The 20,818-nt window shown below is 43.7% G+C and overlaps 1 protein-coding gene across 6 annotated transcripts in view; it reads left to right on the top strand.

Moving 5' to 3' along the window:
- The window catches only part of JAKMIP1 (janus kinase and microtubule interacting protein 1), a 142,453-nt gene that overhangs the window by 62,362 nt on the left and 59,273 nt on the right, over positions 1-20,818 (top strand). For all 6 annotated transcript variants that reach the window (XM_066573301.1, XM_066573303.1, XM_066573298.1 and 3 more), the window contains 5 exons: positions 5,828-6,052; positions 6,830-6,949; positions 10,686-10,832; positions 14,967-15,104; positions 18,342-18,401. In XM_066573301.1, coding sequence (XP_066429398.1) covers positions 5,828-6,052; positions 6,830-6,949; positions 10,686-10,832; positions 14,967-15,104; positions 18,342-18,401 — 690 coding nt within the window. The remainder of the gene's footprint in view (positions 1-5,827; positions 6,053-6,829; positions 6,950-10,685; positions 10,833-14,966; positions 15,105-18,341; positions 18,402-20,818) is intronic.

Genomic DNA, 20,818 nt, shown 5'->3' with positions numbered 1-20,818 from the left:
TGACTGCAGACAACATAGACCACATACACTACCGTTCAAAAGTTTGGGGTTACCCAAACAATTTTGTGTTTTCCATGAAAAGTCACACTTATTCACCACCATGCGTTGTGAAATGAATAGAAAATAGAGTCAAGACATTGACAAGGTTAGAAATAATGATTTGTATTTGAAATAACATTGTTTTTACATCAAACTTTGCTTTCGTCAAAGAATCCTCCTTTTGCAGCAATTACAGCATTGCACACCTTTGACATTCTAGCTGTTAATTTGTTGAGGTAAGCTTGAGAAATTGCACCCCACGCTTCTAGAACCATCTCCCACAAGTTGGATTGGTTGGATGGGCACTTCTGGCGTACCATACGGTCAAGCTGCTCCCACAACAGCTCAATGGGGTTCAGATCTGGTGACTGCGCTGGCCACTCCATTACCGATAGAATACCAGCTGCCTGCTTCTGCTGTAAATAGTTCTTGCACAATTTGGAGGTGTGTTTAGGGTCATTGTCCTGTTGTAGGATGAAATTGGTTCCAATCAAGCGCTGTCCACTGGGTATGGCATGGCGTTGCAAAATGGAGTGATAGCCTTCCTTATTCAGAATCCCTTTTACCCTGTACAAATCTCCCACCTTACCAGCACCAAAGCAACCCCAGACCATCACATTACCTCCACCATGCTTAACAGATGGCGTCAGGCATTCTTCCAGCATCTTTTCATTTGTTCTGCGTCTCACAAACGTTCTTCTTTGTGATCCAAACACCTCAAACTTGGATTCATCCGTCCACAACACTTTTTTCCAGTCTTCCTCTGTCCAATGTCTGTGTTCTTTTGCCCATCTTAATCTTTTTCTTTTATTGGCCAGTCTCAGATATGGCTTTTTCTTTGCCACTCTGCCCTGAAGCCCAAAATCCCGCAGCCGCCTCTTCACTGTAGATGTTGACACTGGTGTTTTGCGGGTACTATTTAATGAAGATGCCAGTTGGGTACCTGTGAGGCGTCTGTTTCTCAAACTAGAGACTCTAATGTGCTTATCTTCTTGCTTAGTTGTGCAACGCGGCCTCCCACTTCTTTTTCTACTCTGGTTAGAGCCTGTTTGTGCTGTCCTCTGAAGGGAGTAGTACACACCGTTGTAGGAAATCTTCAATTTCTTAGCAATTTCTCGCATGGAATAGCCTTCATTTCTAAGAACAAGAATAGACTGTCGAGTTTCAGATGAAAGTTCTCTTTTTCTGGCCATTTTGAGCGTTTAATTGACCCCACAAATGTGATGCTCCAGAAACTCAATCTGCTCACAGGAAGGTCAGTTTTGTAGCTTCTGTAACGAGCTAGACTGTTTTCAGATGTGTGAACATGATTGCACAAGGGTTTTCTACTCATCAATTAGCCTTCTGAGCCAATGAGCAAACACATTGTACCATTAGAACACTAGAGTGATAGTTGCTGGAAATGGGCCTCTATTCACCTTTGTAGATTTTGCACAAAAAAACAGGCATTTGCAGCTTGAATAGTCATTTACCACATTAGCAATGTATAGAGTGCATTTGTTTAAAGTTAGGACTAGTTTAAAGTTATCTTCATTGAAAAGTACAGTGCTTTTCCTTCAAACATAAGGACATTTCAATGTGACCCCAAACTTTTGAACGGTAGTGTATATGAACCAATGCCAAAGATGCCAGCCACAGATAAGTGCGCCGCATCATACAGAAATGCAACCCCTACTGGCAAAGCAGTGGGTTGCCTGGTATCACCACAGTGCGCCACACTGGCAGGGCATCCCGGGCTCCACCAGCATCTATAGCACACTGCATGCAAAAAAACACTAAATGTGGGTGTTAGTTTGCACTGTGGCCAGAACATGTAAGCTGAAGAGCTACATCTAGTTATTAGTGAGATAGCGTAGGTTCTGACGTACACCAGGTGGCCTTGTCGTGGCCTTTCAGCTTATGTGACACATGGCAGCCCTACAAGTCTTCAAAAGGCCCCAGTCTGCCATAAGATCTAAATGCAGGGCCGTTCAGGAGACAGCAGGAGCTCCCTCCCTCTGGTGGACAGTTTATATGCCGCTGTCAGATTATATAGCTGCACCTAAAAGGTTAACGGCTGTTATCTGAGTTATCCCCGATCGCAGACAGCTGACTCCAACTATATATGTAGTGGGCTCAGCTCATTTGCCCATTCTATATAAACCTTGCGCACATCTGCTGTACAGGTTTGGTGGATGTCGCCAAGGGGTTAAATAAGGTGGATATTCTGTAATCTGTTTTCTATTTCTACAATAATAGTTTGTCGGAAATCTTCATCCCGCAGTCTCTATGGAGAAACAGCCTGATGTAGCGATCCTCTAGAAAACAAAGCAATTGTTACTCTACTGAGTAAATTGCTCATACTCCTTGGGATATAATACAGTGTGTATTTTCTGCACGCTTTCCACAGTGCAAAACCTGCAGCAAATATCCTTCACCCTCTTTGGCCACGTTTTTTCAGTTTGTTTGTGTCTGAGCAGGCGATAGAGGGAGTTCGTAAGCTTTTTTTTTTTTGAGTGCCTTGATTATTTGCGGATCTTGGGGATTTAATCCTTGTATTTCAAGGGTTGAATTCTGTACCATAAATCCGTAGCAAAAATAGACATTCTGCTGATTCGTTGTAGAAATTTTCCACCTTGTATGAAAGAAGTATTTTTTAAGTCCCATCCACCTGGCTTGTACTGTAAATGCCATGAAAGACTATTGCATGATGGGAATAAAAATGCAAAATGTCACCTATAGAAAAGACCTCTTACGATCTCTACACCTGCAATAAGAAACTTTCCCGATGGTCTATCTTTTTGTTTGTCTACTTTCTTGTTTATAAAACTAGATTGACTCAATGTTCGTTACGCGACCATAAAATGTTTGGAGAAATGGTCCTCTCTCCTTGCTTTCATTCGCCTATTCCCCTAATCCCTTTGGGCGCTAGCTTTCTCATTTGGCCGCAGGAGTCTAGCGTACTATCTTCATTGCTCCTCTTCTCAGCCTCCCAGCTCTCAGCCAGCTCCCCTCCCTCCTGAGGTGCTCTGGGTGCTATTTTCTAAATGGGGCTCTGTGGGTATATCACTCCCTCACCACTCTTCTCAGCACAGGTGTTCCCCCAACACTCTTCATGCGCAGGAGACTGGGGGTCTGGGGAAGCCCTTTTACCCTGCTCATGTTGCAGTGAATTCCCCAGGCCCACCATCTCCGGGATCTTCAGCTGGTCTGCTCCCGCTGCTCGTGTCTGTCTCTCCTCCATCAGGCCACTCTGGGAAGTACTCAGTTATCCGCCTTGGTCCTTCGTTCATGGTCCTCTTCTTTTCTTCTCCTTCGTCCCTGTAAGTCTACTTCTTCATTTTAGCACTTTCCTGACACTTCTTAGGTCTATCTCTTGGTGGAGCTCACTTTCTAGCGTCTGCTGCTGCCGCCATCCAGGCCACACACCCACAACATAGGAACTTTGACCTTGCCTCACAGCTCACTCAACGTATCATAGTCAAATTGTATGATTTTACGGGGGTGGTGAGGATGTCACAAATCTTAATGATACCAAAATCATCGACCAAAGGCAAAGGGGTCAAGATATGGTGCAAGGAAAAGCGTGTAGGCTTTCTATATTAGATAGTGGGCTGTCCAGTTATCTAATATATTAACATATGGCTCTCCAATACACAGAGAAGTCTCATTGTAGGTGTGGGTCATTCCATGTCAAGTGGCCTAATGGTCCCAGCTCGACCACCTTTAATTTTGTTGACAGAATGTGCATAGACCACCTGTATGAAGTTCTGCAAAGTTTCAGCTTGGTGTTTAGCTTAGTTTAGGCATCAGTGCCATTTGCATGAAAACGTCACTCTTCCCTCGCAGGGCGTTTCGAAAAAATATCCAAGTTTGTGTCGCCACTGTTCTTGATCTAAGCAAGCTAACTCATAGAAATGTGGTGCACTTGGTCAACTTTTTGAGTGGAATTTAAAAAATTTACAGGCCGGGCTTCGCCCTAAATGTTGGTTTGGTGGCTAATAAGACTCAAAGTGGCTGCTAAATGTTGTCGTGACAAAATTGTCCACAACTTTTATTAAGAAATGGCTTAAATGACATGAAATTTGGCAAGTGAGTAGTACAAATGCCAACCAAAGCACTGTTACACTGGCTCCTTTTTTTTTCTTGCATACTTAGTGTTTTTTTTCTCCCACTGAAATTGGTAAAAATAAGTTTTTTGCTTACTTTTACCATTTTTTTAAACACCTGTAACTCAAAGACCCTTCCAATTTTTTTGCTTTGTGCCATTAGAAAGGGCAGGTTTTAATTGATCTGTTCTGTTCCTGTTTCATGTTGGTGTCTTTCCACTTAAGAGGGAAAAAAATCAGTTAAATTAGTGTGATGAAGTTCGTACGAGATGTGTAAATCCTTGCGTTGGTCCATGGTGGCAGTGCCACTACCAATCTTTAAGATTGGTATCCACATGGCCAAGGGGCCAACGCCCGATATCCAGGCAGAGCAAGCCACGGGATGGGTTTCTCTGCCACAGGTTCCCAAGCCTGACTGTGGGTGTGTACCAAGATCCCAAGCCTAAGATGGAGCTTTTGCTGAGGATTCCAAGTCTTGGTTGGGTTTCCTTATGGTTCTCAAGCCCTAATGCTTGTAATTACTATATTGCTTCTGAGAGATGTATTTGCATCCTGAGGGCACAGATACAGTGGAAGACTACTTGGAGTAGACCGGCAGCGTCTGATTCCCTAGAATGTTAGCAAACATTTCACAGCGATTTCCAGTACAATGTAAGTCACTTGGATTTTAGCAAACTCCATTCACTTAGAGGAAGAATCCGCCGCAGAAGATGGCATGCTGGGGATCTTCAAATCTGTAGCATTCATCATGGAATTCATTCACTGCAAAGAGAAAATTCCGCAGGGAAACTACATGCAGCTCTTCTCTACGATGTGCGATTGTACCCTTTTTTCTTTTATATAACAGGCCGCAGATCTGTGTGCTGCTCAAACTGCTTACCCGGCAAGTTCGAGCAGCAGCTGCCACACAGTAAGAAGTAGTCGTGCACCCAGCGGTAGTAGCCTTGACTTCAGGGCAGCGGGACTGACTATCGGTGCCACTACCGGCAGCTGCAGTGGTGTCAGAGGCTGCCTGGACTGATGTTGGTCTTGGTCTTCACCACCTGTAAAGGATGGGGCCAACCAGGATGGCAGAGGTGTAGGTAGAGCCTGTAACAGCATGGTGCATGTCCCCCCCCCCCCCCCCCCCCAATCCCTCCCCTACACCCCTTCCTATTCCCCACGGACCATGCCAGGACAATTGTGTAGCATGGACAGTCGCCGACCGACTGCAACTGTACCAAATGACATCAAGGTCCTATGATGCTTGGAGTTTAGATTAGTAAACCTTACGGTCAGGTCAGAACACACAGACAAAATATGCCCATAATATGCTCTGCCTCTAACCTACCTAAAGGGGTCTTCCCAAAATTGACTTTTCTTACCTGTCCTCAGGATAGATGATAAAAATCTGATCTCCAAATCATTGCATTTTTTTCCTTCCTTCCCTCCCTCCCCTAATTTTTTGTGGAACTTTTCTACACCAGATTCTGGCATGAGTTTATGAATTCCCCCATAGTATGTTAGAAAGTTGCTGAACCTTTTTATTAAATAGTTAATAATACTGATTTACATAAACAGGAACAGCTCCCAAATGGTTTAAAAAAAATAAAAAAAAAATGCTAAAACTGTGAGGTGGTGGTATTTTCTGTTGCCTCTTCAGGATTCATTTTCATTGTGTATTGAGTGTTTTTTTGTTTTTTTTTTCTTCTTGCTTTTAGATGGATGAAATTAAAAGCAAGGAGCGGGTGATCCTGGCACTGGAGAAAGAGCTGGGCGTACAGGCCGGGCACACACAGAAACTGCTGCTGCAGAAGGAGGCTCTGGATGAGCAGTTGGTGCAGGCGAAGGAGGCCGAGCGCTACCACAGCAGTCCCAAGAAAGAGCTTCCCACTGGTGTTACTGACATCTCTGAACTCATGGGTCATGCGGTAAAAGCAAAAGAGGCAAGTAATATTAAAGGGCCTCTACATGTACGATCACTCCCACTCAACCCAATGGTTAAAAGTAAATTACTGTGTCACAAGGTAACATCTCACATGGTGATCTGTCATTTGCCTATGCTTGTGATAGAGGGAACCAGTTAGAGATGTGCTGAACTGGTCACTGGTCACATCTGCATCAATACTTCAATTTCCAAGGGATCCATTTTTAGCATAGTGAGACGGAATGTAATATATCACAGATCTGCCGTACAGAATATCTTCCTTACATTAAAGGGGTTGTACCAGAATTCCCAGTTATCAATCTTGCTGATCGATTGGAGTCTCACTGATCCGAAGAATAGGAGTCCCATTTTCCCGTCCATCTCCAGTGAGGAGGAGACTGAACGGAGCGTTGGTTGTACTCCATGCAACTGTTGGAGATAACCGAGCGACACACACTCGAGTATTTGTCAGTCCCATAGAAAAGAATAGAGCACCAACAGCGCATGCTCGGCTAGTGCTCCAGTCATTGTGATGTCACTGCGGGGAATGAAGTCACCCCACAGTGGCAACAGGGAGCGACCTAGGACTCCCATTTTCGAGATTGGTGGGCGTACAGCAGTGAGACTCCCACTGATCAGCAAGTTATCCTCTATCCTGTAGATGGGGAATAACTTGTGACTCTGGTACAATCCCTTTAATACTTTTAGTAAAAATAGCTGTATTAGATGTCTATGCAAATTTTTAAAACATTTGCAAATAACCTTAAAAAAATATGTATGTTCTATCCTCACCCAGGATCAACATGTTGATGATCGAGACTTGCGGAGATTCCAGTTAAAGATTGCTGAGCTGTATGCTGTGATCAGGAAGTTGGAAGATAGAAATACACTGCTATCAGATGAGCGGAATGAGCTGGTATGTGACTGAACCTGGCTGTTTTATGGGAAACTGTTTTATAGATGGGACTGTTTTATAGAAAGGTACTAGTAATAGGAAATTCTGGTACCAGCGTTTCTGGTGGCGCGATGCGCCACACAGCTGTGCTACGTGGTATGTCCATTATGATCCCTACACATCACACAAACAGCTCTACTACATCCATCCTGATTCCCACACATTACACACACAGCTCTACTACATGCCACACACAGTTCTACTACATACATCTGAATTTCCACACATTACACACACAGCTCTGCTACATCCTGATTCACATACACACAGCCCTACTACATACATCCTCACCCCACATATCACACACACAGCTCTGCTACATGGTACGTCCATTATGATCCCCACACATCACACACACAGCACCTGACACGCACAGCTCTGCTACATCCATCCTGATTCACACACATGACACACACAGCTCTGCTACATCCATCCTGATTGACACAAATGACACACACCGCTCTGCTACATCCATCCTGATTCACACACAGCTCTACTACATCCATCCTAATGCACACACAGCTCTGCTACATCCACATCCATCCTAATTTCCACACCTCACCAGACTTCTGGATATAGTGATGAGCCACTGGTCATGTAATTGCTGACTCCACCCACACAGGTCATCACAAGATGGTGATGACATCACAGGTCCTGGTAGTAGCTGCTGTTGGCTTATCCAGTATACAGTACTTTCTACCAAACGTCACTGCTGTGGGAAGAGCCATTGTGCAGTCACCGCAGGTCCTTCAGTTCACCGGATCTTTGAGGTAACGGTGGATCGAGTCTTCTGTCAGTACCACTGAGTTGTGTCTGAGATAATAACAGCTTAGTTGTATTCTCATATTATTTTTGTCCTCCCCTTTTCAAGAGCCCTAACTGTGGTGTTCTTCTGTTGGTCAGGCTCTGTGTTTTATATATGTTTTAGGACCTTTGATGTCACCAAAAGCGGAGCATCAGAAGCACTCACATACTAACTGACAAGTGGTCGTTACTAGTTTTAATTAAAGAAGATTCCCCCCTGTAGTTTGGGTAACCATTATAACCTTATCAAATGGGAATACCCCCTAAATCCATCAAGGACCAAGTGCTAAAAATATAAAGCGCTTGGTCCTGGGCTTTAATCCTGTGCCATGATAAAAATATGGCGGGGAATTAAAGTTCATGCAGTCTAACAGGAGCAGGTCGGGGGCTCGGCTGTCAGAGACAGCCAACAACCCAGAGGAGAAGACAGAAGTGGTTTATAACTGCTTCTGCCTTCTCTTTTGCAGGCTAAACAATAGAGGAAGCGGCAGTGCAGTTTGCTAGTGAGCCCTAGAACTTCAAAACCAAGCGACTATCAACCCATCGAAACAAGAGTCACTCAACCTTCAAACAGCCTATTTGTAGTGAGTGCTATCTCCGGCCTGCTCCGCCTCCATTCACAGAGCAATTGTTGCTGCTGTATAAAAGCACCAGAACGGCAGTCGCTGTGACGGCTCACCCCGTGTAAGGGCTCATTCACACCAACGTAAATTCACATCGAGCGGGTAATACGCAGCGAATGGCGTCAATGAAAGTACATTGATTTTCATTAACTAAATCACACTAACTTTTTTTTTTGCGTGTAATACTTGTGTAAAAAAGAAAGCATGTTTTACTTTATTGTTTATTGCACATGTACAGCCATATTCACTGTGGGTTACATATTAAACCCTGTACATACACAATACACATGTGTGGCGCTTAATACGCATCTCCACTAAGAAACAGAGCAGGGAATTTAAAAAGAAACTAATCACACTGGACATTACTAGATTATTTCTGATTACTAGGTGAGGGGTTTGTGTTGGTTGAAAGTGTACAAAATTGAATTTTTTTTATTGAGGGTTGTATAATATTAGACTAAAAATCATCCCTTGGACTGAGGCTGCCTTCACACTTGCGACAAAATCGCCTGTTTTTTGAGCGATATGAGTGAATGAAAATGCAGAATTCTGAAACAAATGATTTTCGATGGTTTCATTTCTGTTTGCGATGCTTTTACTCGTGATGTGGAGCGAGGAAAAATATTGCAGCATGTCCTACCTTTCTGCGTTATGCTATTTTTTTAAATCTCCCATGCTTCCCTATGGAGCTTCCTTTTTATCGTATCACAAAGCACAAACTTGCGATTTTCATGCAATGCGTTTTTAACATTAGAAGTGCCTATTGTCTGTCACGAGAAAAACGAGCACCCATCATTCTGATGGGTGATGAGGTGCGTTAGAAAACAGCACTTCGCTTGGGTCGATTAAAACCAGCTGTATCAAAATTAGATAAAAGCCCTATAGAAATGGGAACTATGCCTGCAATACCATTTCAGGCCACTGCAGTGCACTAGAGAGCTGCATGTTTCCAGCAACACATCAGTTCTGTACATGAGCACCAGCCAATTATGGCTTCTCCTGAGGCAAAAAAAACATACATTGTGTGTGTGTTATATAATAAATTACATATACACACACGCTTTGTAAAAAAAAAAAAAAAAAAAATCAAGCGCCTAAGGATTGTCTTTTTTGCTACAAAACCTGGCATGCATTTACATCTCAGGCAAATAAGTTGTGTGATTAGATGAACGGTCTTGCCACTTTGGGCCCTGCAAATAGTTCCACCCTTCTTGGAGGCTACTTGTGTGTTCTCTGAGAAGGGTGCAAAACTGGAAGGTTAGAAGCTGGATGGTTGTAGCAATAAATTTGCCCACCACCAGCCATTCTGAGCAGACTGTTAGAAGGTATTGGGACCAGTGGATGTGTGAGGGCACACAAGGTGACCGGGCTCAGAACCCCCCAACAGACCACCTGTAGAGAGAATTGTCCAACAAGCAGCTCTGTTTTGTTGTTCACCATTATTACAGCCCCTGTCTCTGTTGGAACCATTTCCAGGCATTTTGCTAAAGGACAGTTGGTATCTGGGTGCCCATGACATGTACGACCTTTGAAATCCACCCACCGTCTCTTCCGTTTCCAGTGGTATGATGCACGAAGAAACTGCACCGGAGTGGACCCGGGTTGTTGTCTTCTGACAACTTCTAGGAGAGGGATGGTTTGGACAATGAGTATATATAGAGATGTACCCCAAAGTCATCTCTGCAAACACAAGGCCTCAAATATCAACTTTGCCATTAAAACAAATAAAATTGCTGTTGAACGACTATATAGAGGTAAAAGGAAAAATATCCGTCCCGTTCGTACAACACAATTGCTCTCGGCCCTTCGGGGGTTGTACCTGAAGCCTAAGGGCGCCTGCAAACGAGCAGAAATTCCGCGGTGGGATTTTCCCCGCGGCATTTCTGCCACTGCAAGCCTGCGTAGGATTGCGTTAACAAACGCAATCCTATGCAGACGGCCGCGGTTTGCCGTCACGAAATCTCGCGCGGCAAACAAACTGCGGCATGCTCTATTTCTGTGCGGGGCTCTGCGAGCCCCGCACAGAAACATCACTCGACCGCTGCCCGGCAAGCCGGCACATCAAACAGCCAGAGCTGCGGTCGCGGGTGAGCACTCGCTGGTCCCTGCAGGCACTCGGGTCGGGTCCCACGGCGAGAATCCTCGCCACCAATCCGACCCACCCGTCTGCAGGCGCCCTAAGATGTTCTGAAATGAATCCAGTGTATCGAGTGACATTGGTCTGCCCCTGTTTTCTGCTAATGTTCCAATTTATGTTTTCTCTCTTAAAGCTGAAACGCGTCCGGGAGACGGAAACCCAACTGAAGCCTCTGGTGGAAAAAAATAAGAGAATGTGCAAAAAGCACGAGGACACTTTACAGACAATACAGAGGATGGAAGAAAAAATCAAGGCCTTATCCAGGGAGAATGCAGAAATGGTGAGAAGAGCAGCATCTATTCTTCCTGGCGGGAGGAGTATATAGTGTATATAGCATACAGCAGCCCGATGTACACAGAAGAGCTGCACGACCATAGTAGAGTAACATTCCTGTCGTCGGCATCCTCAGGGCCCCATCGATGTTTAGTTATTAGACATTTTAGAATTTTACAGACATGCCTGCGCATCTGTATAAATGCTAGTGTTGATGGTGTGGGGCAGCAGTTGTCTTTTATGGGTCTTAAAGTATTTTCCATCTGATCAAGTAATGGTATATGGCTAGGATATATCAGTTTAGGATTGATGAAGTTCAGCCTTGGGGACCTCTACAATCCAAAATGCATGAGAGCGCATCAATGTTGATTTAGTGTTGTGTACTCTTGTTCTACCGGCTGTGTCCAACCCTGAGGATGGGGCCATGCTGAAGTTTTGTACAGTCGATGGCAAGGAGTGCCGATGTGTAGGGGGAACCTTTAAAAGCAAGACTGGTGCAGCACTAAATTCAGTTCTGCAGATTTTATGTTCAGGATTGTCGGGTCCCAGAGGCAGGACCTCCACCAGTCATAATGTTGTGGCCTATCCTAGGGATATGCCATGACTTTATCAGATGGGAATACAGTTGTACATAACTGTGTAGAAGAACCAGGTCAGTTGGCCGTAATGCGGCTGTATTAACGCTACAATACCTGGATTCTCTGCAGTTCAAGTAAACTGAAGCTTAGTGTTGTGTGGTCATCCAAGTTCAGTTTACTTAAAGGGTTTTTCTGGGCATTTACTACTGATAGAAGGCATCGCTCCCAATGAGTTCAATTACACTTCGGGCTCTGACAACCAATGCCAACGTCTGGCCCCACTCTACTTACAACTGGCTGGGGAATCCGCTGATCAGCAAAGATCCTTAATGGTAGGCCCCTGCCGATCAACTATCGATGACTTGTTCATAGCAAAGGCTTCTCGGTCTTCTACTTGGTGTGTCCTCATATTTTGTATATGTACACAGCTCTGCTATGCTACAGACACAGCAAAGCAATGCTATAAACAGTTCTTTTATGCACAGCCTTGATACAGCCATCTTTATTTTGATGAAGGGTATAAATGATTGTTGCATCAGGTGTAAAAACCTCAGTTTCCTGCCCTTCTGCTAGTTCGGTATGACTCCTGTATAAGTATTCCCTTAAAATAGAACTTTATTTAAATCTGCTAAAATACCCTCAAACACTATACGTATATATTCAAAAGGTAAGCATAAGCGACAGACATATATAGACTGTACAAGCCTAACAGATGTATACAACAGGGAAAAGTTAAAACCACCATTTACTCACAGCCCAATGACAGGAATATTCATCACAGGGGCTACTAGATGATGATGATCATCATCATCATCTCCCCACATCTGCAACAGTAGCAGTGTACCAGGAGTTCTGATGCATGATGACATGCCTGTGCTACACCCTGCTTGACTGTTGGGCGATCGTCCTGATAAGGACGCCCCCACTCTCGGTGGTTGTCACCTCCACTGTACCTATTACACGCTGCTCGCATATCTGTCACCTGAGCATTTTCCAACACTTTCCCCCCACATCGATAGCTACTGGAATTATCAGAGGACTTAGAGTGAAGGCGTAAACAAGATTAGCCTCCCGATCTCATGACATCCAGATAGTGATGTAATTAACTTTTGCACTCGCCTTTATAACCAGTTCTTGATGTAGTGTATGTCTGCTCAATACACCAGCAATGAGATGCTAGAGAGGTTTATTGTTATCCTTCTTTGACCCTTTGGATGGTTTTTGGGTCAATAGATACCCTGTAGGGAACATCCAACAAACCACTAAAAACAACTAGTTGCTATTTTCTGCTATTCCATATTATGGGTTTCTGGATCTAAAGATTGATTGAAATACACTTCAACAGTCACAAAACTATATGTGGATCTAGTGACGTGCCTTCATGATAAATCGAATATAGTTTCCCTGGTGGGTGTTGGTATCGGCGCATGCGCAAATCTTTATATGTTGTTTGCATGGTGAGTGTCTATATGAATGCATGTGCGAACATTTTCTCATGGCAGAGGCTGGTATGAGCGCATGCTTGAGTTTCCACAGTGAGCGCTAAGCGAGTGCATATGTGTGATTGTTGCTACTATGGGATGAATGGCATTAAGTGACCTTCATTAACTTCTGCATCAAGTAGAAAATATGTCACTATCTGGATGTCACGCTATTGGGAGGCTATCTTGTTGATGCCTCCACTCTTTTTAAGTCCACTTATAATTCCAGTATCTCTCAATCTGGAGGAAGCTCATTGGAAAATGCTTAGGTGATGGATATGTGAGGCAGGGTGTAGTAGGCACAGTGGAGGAGACAGCCACCAGGAGTGGGGGCGTCCTTATCAGGACGATCGCCCCACAGTCGTCAAGGGTGCAGTGAAGAGTTGTCATGCATCAGAACTCTCGGCTACATGGCTCCTGTTGGAATTGTGGGATGAATATTAATACTATCCAGTAGCCCCTGTGATGAATATTTCTGTTCTTGGCCCGTGAGTAAATGGTGGTTTTTACTTTCCCTGTTGTATACATCTGTGAGATTGATACATCTGCTGTGCCTGTACAGTCTATATATGTCTGTCGCTTAAGCTTATCTTATAATGTACAGTGTTTTATTTAAATTTACTAAAATACCCTCAGACAAAGTTTTATATATTAAAGGGGTTTCCAGGGAGGATTACCTATCCTGCAGACATGGCTTCCACTGATTTCAATGAGAGCTGCACTTGCAGTTACAGACTTCTGCTCCGATCCCTGTGTAATTGTGTGCCCATTGACAGCGCCGCAATTAGCTGATCGGTCAGAATCCCGAGCAACAGGCACCAGCTGATCCACTATTGATCTATCCTGAGGATAGGTCATCAATAGTATTCTCCCTAGAAAACCCCTTAAAGGGAATACTCATAACAAATTCAGCTATTCACTGAATATATATTCCACCTGTTAATCATTATTTGCAGTAAGTTGCTGGGTATGACTCCTCCCACACATCTAATTGGTCACAAGACAGTAACATCAGATGGTCCTTCACACACCTCTGTTACTGTGCTCTCCTGAACTCCACAGGACCTGCACGACAGGGAACTTAACCCTTTCCAATCCAATTTGTATCCTGGTTTTCCTAGGGGGCTTACTCTTTTTCTGCCATTACACAATGGCGCTATATGCTGGCTAAAGCCAGTACTGCATGAGGTGACACGTTGGATAGGCTCCGACAGCAGAGAGGCTGGCAATATACAGTAAGAAAACCGTGACAGAGGTCTTCCAACATCGGAGCTGTACAGCCTTAAATCATAAGGTCTTCTGAGGTCAGACAGTGGATTGGAAAGGGTTAACTGTACAAGTTGTAAACACTTGCATCAAGATTTTGGCTGGGTTCACACTGGGCGCTTTGCAGTGGAAATTACGTCTGGAATTTCGCCGTGGCAAATCCACCTGCGGCCGCCAATCCCAGGGTTCTCAGAAATCTGGTCCACACGGGATGGTGAATTGGCCGCGGAAAAGCCGGCAGAAGGCTGCGCTGCGGCGCGGGTTCACTTGCTGCAGCATGTTAATTTTTTTTCTTTTTCCGCTGCTGCCACACTCCCCTCTATGGGAGCACCAGCCGCGGCGAAAGAGCGAGCGGCCAGGCCGCTTCAAAACCTGCAGCTAAGTGCCGCAGGTTTTGAAGCAGCGCTTTTCCTGGCGGAACTCTTACGGTTTTTCACTGCGGCCAAGCCCTAGTCTTGCTAAAAAGTGCATCATGTTTACTGTCCAATAAATAGTCAAAATTTAGTTTCCTCTTAAGTTTTTGTACAGTGTAAATTGGGTTGATGTACTACTGCAGTAATAGAGATCATGCTGGGAGTTTATGCTGAGAGAGAGGAGAAAAGAGCTGCACATTCAATCAACATGGATCTGTAAGTGTTGTTTTTTTTTTTTTTTTTTTTCTTGGAGTGAGGATGTTTTTGTGTATTAGATCTTCTTTAGAAAATGGTGATTGCTTCCATCATTAGATAAATTACCTTCTTTTGATCTCATGCATAGGTTTTTAGATAATGTTGATCCGCTGATTTACGTGTTAATAGACTTCCTCTGGTCTTGCAGAAGGAGAAGTTGTCCACCATGAGCTCCTTGAAGCACCATTGCTCTTTGGATGATCTGAGTAACTCACAGGAACAAGAGATTGAATTCTTACGACTTCAAGTCATGGAGCAGCAGCAGATCATAGATGATATCACAGTGGTAATATACTACAGTATGCAGTTCATGTGCTGGGCACCGTGTATATTACTGCATGCTTTTTCATTTTTTTAATTGGCATAATCTGTCCAACTAACAATCCCACATAGTTGTTGTTGTGTTTTTTTTTTTTTTCTACAAGCCTGTAATCCTTCATTTCAGGATTTCTGTGTTTTACCATTGTCTACCAGGAATGAGAGAAAAACGAGTTTTGGGCAGTACTTTGGGGAACGTACAGTGATATATTGTTGGAAATAAAATAAAAAAGGGACTTCACCGATGAATGTATCCCCCTTGCTCTGAGAGTCGGCAACCAGGCAGAGCAGTTTGGTTCCAAATTAAGCAGATGACAAATAGAGGGGAGTGTCGGGAACTAGTCATAGGGCTTGAGTTGGGAGAACCCTGTTAATACCCCTGAAACGCATTGCCAGCCGACAGCATGTTCAGCTACTCTTGCTATTTGTTTGTACTTGAATGCTGCAATAAGCAACTGTGACTACGTTTATCCCCACTTTGGATTGATGCACGCAACTGACTATTAATTGAAGGAACCCTCAGGGGGAGGGGGATACATAAAAAAAAAAAAAAACCTCAGTGAAGTCTATTTTTATATCCAACATTATACATCACTGTACATTCCCCTATGAGCTGTTCAAAACACTGTTTCTCTCATTCTTGTCTTCATATCATACTGGGTCCTCCGCGGAATAACAGTCCCTGGGACCAGCACTCTCTACTTATGGGAGTCTGAGACTGGGACAAGCAAGAAAAAAGGGAAGCATATCAAACTGCTAAACGACGACCTGTCCATCTGTGCGTGAGTGAGTGGGTTTGTGAGTCACTTATATGCTGTGCCCCTGATCACATGACTGTGATGTAATCAAAGGTCCTTCATCCCCAGTGAGGGAGTTACATTCTCCGCCCCTGATCCCATGCCAGTGACATCACAGGTTCTATATGCACACTGCTGCTGTCCGGGTAGGTGTTCCATAGCAACTGAGGCCACAGGGGGTTAGTAGTCCACCTGAAATTTGCACAAGGATGCAAAACCTTTGATGATATCACTGTCTGTGATAACAGACGGAGCATGTAAGTCATTCATTCGGGATGAGCATCACAGTCATGTGATCAGGGGTGGAGCATGATGGTGATGTCATCTCAGGTCCTTCATCTCCAGTACTGTGCTGCTTCTGATCCCTGTGGTATGGGATGAATAATGTGTGTGAGTGTGTGAGTGTGTGAGTGTGTGAGTGTGTGAGTGTGTGAGTGTGTGAGTGTGTGAGTGTGTGAGTGTGTGAGTGTGTGAGTGTGTGAGATGTGCATGTAGCAGAGCTGTGTGGCGCATTCCACCACCAGAAACAGTGGTGCTATAATTTCCTAATAATTACTAGTACAATTTATAAAGACCACACAGGCCTTCTGGTGTGGAGGGTAACTTACCAGTCCTCTGCTCCCTCTGGGTGAGTCCATTTTCTAGAACACTCTTATTATTACATATCGCATCTCTACAGGTTTCCTGCCAGGGGCGCTATTTCACAGATTTTTTTTCTCAGCCTTGTGTTGTCAAGCAGCTCAAGAATAAAACATCTGTTACCAATCTGCTCAAACGGTTATTGTGTAAAGCAAAACACATGCATGCCATGAATACCCATTAGTTTTCATTACTGGAGCTGTTCCGTAGCATTCGTCAGGGTGTTCCCGTCTCTCTATAGTACATGGTAATACACAAGGAGCAGTCAGCGGGCCTGTGTATTGAGCTGTAAATCAGAATGTAATCTGTTAATTCGATACGGACTAATGATATAAGCTGGGCATGAGATAGCCGGGAGTCTCCTGAGTGTTGGTCTGGCCAGCGGTGACATCTTCTCCTCTGTATGATTGGTACTGCCATGATAAATACCTGACCCTTTTCTATCCAGTAGTCAGATTTATCATCTGTTCTTGCTTCACACTAATCTTGTGGATTACCATTTTAAATTTCTACAAGAATGTGTAATCCCATATGAGAAGCTGAGTGTCGTAGTGAGTCTTGCATAGGGGGGGCAGGTAAAACGGTTTAGTTATCTTAAAGGAGTTTTTACCACCATAGAAAGTAATAATCTATCACTAGGCTACTCCGTTGCATAGATTGGTTTGGGTCCAACTGCTGGGCATGCTTTCTGTAATGCAGATGGATAGAAAGAAAAGGTATGTGTATACAGTGATGGGTTATGTTAGGATTTATATATGGGTTAAGTGGACTTTAGGCATCTGCATTGTGGCTTTCATTCCTAACTGAAGCCCAGATGTAGTGCCGCATCCATCGCCACCAGACTCACTTCCATCCATTGTTCATTGTAGCTCATTACAGGTGAGACCTTGCGCTGAGTCTATAATTAAACTTCTTTTGCAAATAAGGGAAATGGAACAATATCTCTTCAGCGCCAACTATTGGAAGGCAGCATTCCTGCAAGGCCATATTAGACTATTTATACAAGCCTTGTAACGGTGACTGGAAATTGAAAGCGAAGCCAGAATCCATGCACAGACAGCTGTTTTGGGGAGACCCTCATCAGTAGGTCTCTGGCTTGGCTAGCGAGAGGCCTGTGACGTGGGTCAGAAACGATATCTAAGGAGAAAATCTAGCGTTCCTGAGCAGATGTGGAAAAAATGTATTATTTTGGTCAATTGATAACCTGCAAAGTGAATGAACAAAAGAGAAATCTAAATCGCATCAATATTTGGTATGACCACTCTTTTTGCCCTTAAAACAGCATCAATTCTTCTAGGTACACTTGCACACAGTTTTTGAAGGCACTCAGCAGGCCGGTTGCATCTTTTCTAAACCTCTTGGAGAACTAAGCACAGATCTTCTGTGGAAGTAGCTTGCTCAAATCCTTCTGTCTCTTCATGTAATCCCAGACAGACGGGATGATGTTAGCAGAGATGATTTGTCAGTAGTCGCCTCAACCTGGAAGAGACTCCATGACATTGAGTACACAGGGTTATGCACATTTGTGGTTCCCATTCAATGAGCACAAACACCCTGTCTGATGATTTAATGATTCCAAAACCTGTAGAATGCATCAAACATGATTACACATGAGAACTCACTTGGGAAACTATGGTTATACTGAACGTTCCCTTCTGTGGGGAAATGAATTCATTTAGATGATTTTGCTTTCCTATTGCTCCCTGTCTTTCTCGCTGTGTTCTGTAATGTTGGATATTTCTTTGACAATGCTATGCTTGTGTTTTTAGGAAAAAGAACGGATGCTGCGTTTCAAAAAGCCAAAAAGAAAAAGTCTGAAGCACCCAAAGGTATTTTATGTTCAGTGTTTTTAAATATGGCAAAAACAGTAGCGGGGTCTTAAATGGAACCTCATCAGGGTCTTGCTACCCGAACCCTGGGCTTCATGAACCTGGGACAGATGAGCATAATTCCCTTGTGGACGTTTAATGTTTGACTCAGAACAGAGCTCTCAAATCAGAACTGGGCTGCTCTGGCTTCCTGCTTGCAGCATGTTGACTGACAGCTTTCTCCCTGCTTGTTTATAGGGAGAGAGCTGTCAATCAACATGTTGTGGGAGTGGAGAAGCTGACATGGCTTGCCTCTTTGACTCAATGGCTCCTTTCTGAGTCAGTCGAGCTTTAAAGGGATTTTGTCAGCTCAAACATGTTGTCCAAGCTACAGCTGTCCCTGTGTGTCCAGTCATACACAGATAGCTGTCAATCACTGATAGCTCCGCCCATTGGACTGTTCAGCTCAGAGTGGGCAGAGACATAAATGAATAAAATACAAGTTATAGTGAAGCATTTCCCCATAAAACCATATATCGGTCTGCTCAGCTCCTCCTGCTCCATAACATCATGCCTGCAGTTTAGACAGCGTGTGCAAGCTGACAGATTCCCTCTCAAAGTTTCACTGTGACTTGGAAAGGAGATCTCCAGTCTTGAGGCATTTCATGTTGGCTTCTCCCCGCCTGTAAGATTCTAGTGTTTAAAGGCTTCCAGTTACCTATATTCCATTGTCAGAACATACATTTAAAATAAAATGACAAGATGTGAAAAGGAGAAATTGGGGGGGTAAAAAAAAAACCCTGATGTATTCATATACATTTAAGATGTTTGTAAGGTATCGCAAACATCCTAAAACTTAACTTTGGACCTACAATTATACAATTTTCGCATCCAGAAAAAGTCAGCATCAATCAGCTGTGTCTCCTGGAGAAGGGCTATATCAGCCTGCAAATGTTTTAAGTGGCGGAGTGTCAACATGCGATTTTACGGGTATTTGAGCCCTTTTTTACGTTCCACGATATTCACTTATTAGATAGTTGAAAGTATATATGAGTGTGAGGTCCTCACTAGTGTGTTCAAGGAGAGAGGGAAGGTACAAGTCCACAGACAAAACATTTTGCAAAACCCATAAAATAACATCTACAATGTTACGATGTTTGCAATGTAGATCTAACAAAAAACAAAAATTACATTCTTTTGACGGGGAAAGGATTCCACCTATTACCAAGAGAAAATGTATGAATGGACTTCCATTGTTTCCATCGTTTCTTTGAGGTGTGGTACGTCAGGTTACTCGCGAAAGTCCCCGTCACGTCAAGTAGTGGACCTGCATTTAGATTGCTGCCGCTGTTCTTTAGGCACGGCGGGTGTAGGGGCGTCATCTCTTTGTAGTCTTTTCCTGTCGAGTGAGTCTTGGTGGGGGTCTTGCTGTTAGCGCGTTGCTGAGGTAGCAGAGGTAGAAATTGCAGGAGGCGTTAGGTGTAGGTCTGACGCCGCCATCTCGGGGTCCTGGTAAGTAGAGCAGGATCCACCTTGATTGTAGTTCTTTAAAGTTGCAGGATATATACGTGCAAATTTAATTTGCTTTTCATAAAGGGACGAGCAGACTGGAGAGAAGGTTTTTCTATATCGTTGTACTTCTGCTGAGAAATCGGCAAACGGTAGGAATTTTTGGCCTTTGTGTTTAAGACTATTTTGGTGGCTTCTAAAGCTTCTCAAAATTACAGATTTGTCTATATAACCCAGGTATTTTACAATGACAGGACATGGACGGGATCTGGGATTGGGTGAAGCTTTCTCTTTTGGCACACACAGGTCCAGACCCAAGCAGTGCAGACGCTCAATTTTACAAACGTGATTAACACCCAAAGCATTTGGAATTTCTCATTCACAGAGGAGACGTAGATCTTTTTGAAGATGGTTTTCAGGGACACCTATTATACAGAGATTATTTCGGCATGATCGGTTTTCCTCTAAACGGTCCCAACGTTTTTTGTTCTCTTGGATGATGCCATCAAGTTGTGTATTTATAGATCTGCGTTCTGACTCCAGAGAGACTAGTTTGAGTTCCAAGTTGTCCAGTCATGTGCCATGGTGTAATAACTCCTCCTGGGGTTGGCGTACTGATCCGGAAACTGTGTGTGCCAATGTCTCCTGGATATCTGGTGAAATTAATTTGCCCACTTCAATTGCCAGCATTTTATAGTCTAATAGGAAAAGTAATGATGCCTAGACAAAAAAAGTTGGTTTGCTGTTGCAGAATTCCTTTTAAGTGCGAACCAATCACATCCATATCTGTGCCTTGTCATAAGTATGTATGTTATAAGTGTGTATGAATATTCATACCTCTTCAGATCTATTCCATTTTTAGCCTGACGAAGAGCCCGAGATGCTCGCTATAACATCATGTATTTTTGTAAGCCATTAAAAGGTATCAT

Source organism: Eleutherodactylus coqui, chromosome 7 (assembly GCF_035609145.1).
Source record: "Eleutherodactylus coqui strain aEleCoq1 chromosome 7, aEleCoq1.hap1, whole genome shotgun sequence".
Lineage (NCBI taxonomy): Eukaryota > Metazoa > Chordata > Amphibia > Anura > Eleutherodactylidae > Eleutherodactylus > Eleutherodactylus coqui.
Note: the sequence above shows the minus strand (reverse complement) of the source record. Positions and strands in the feature narration are given on the sequence as shown.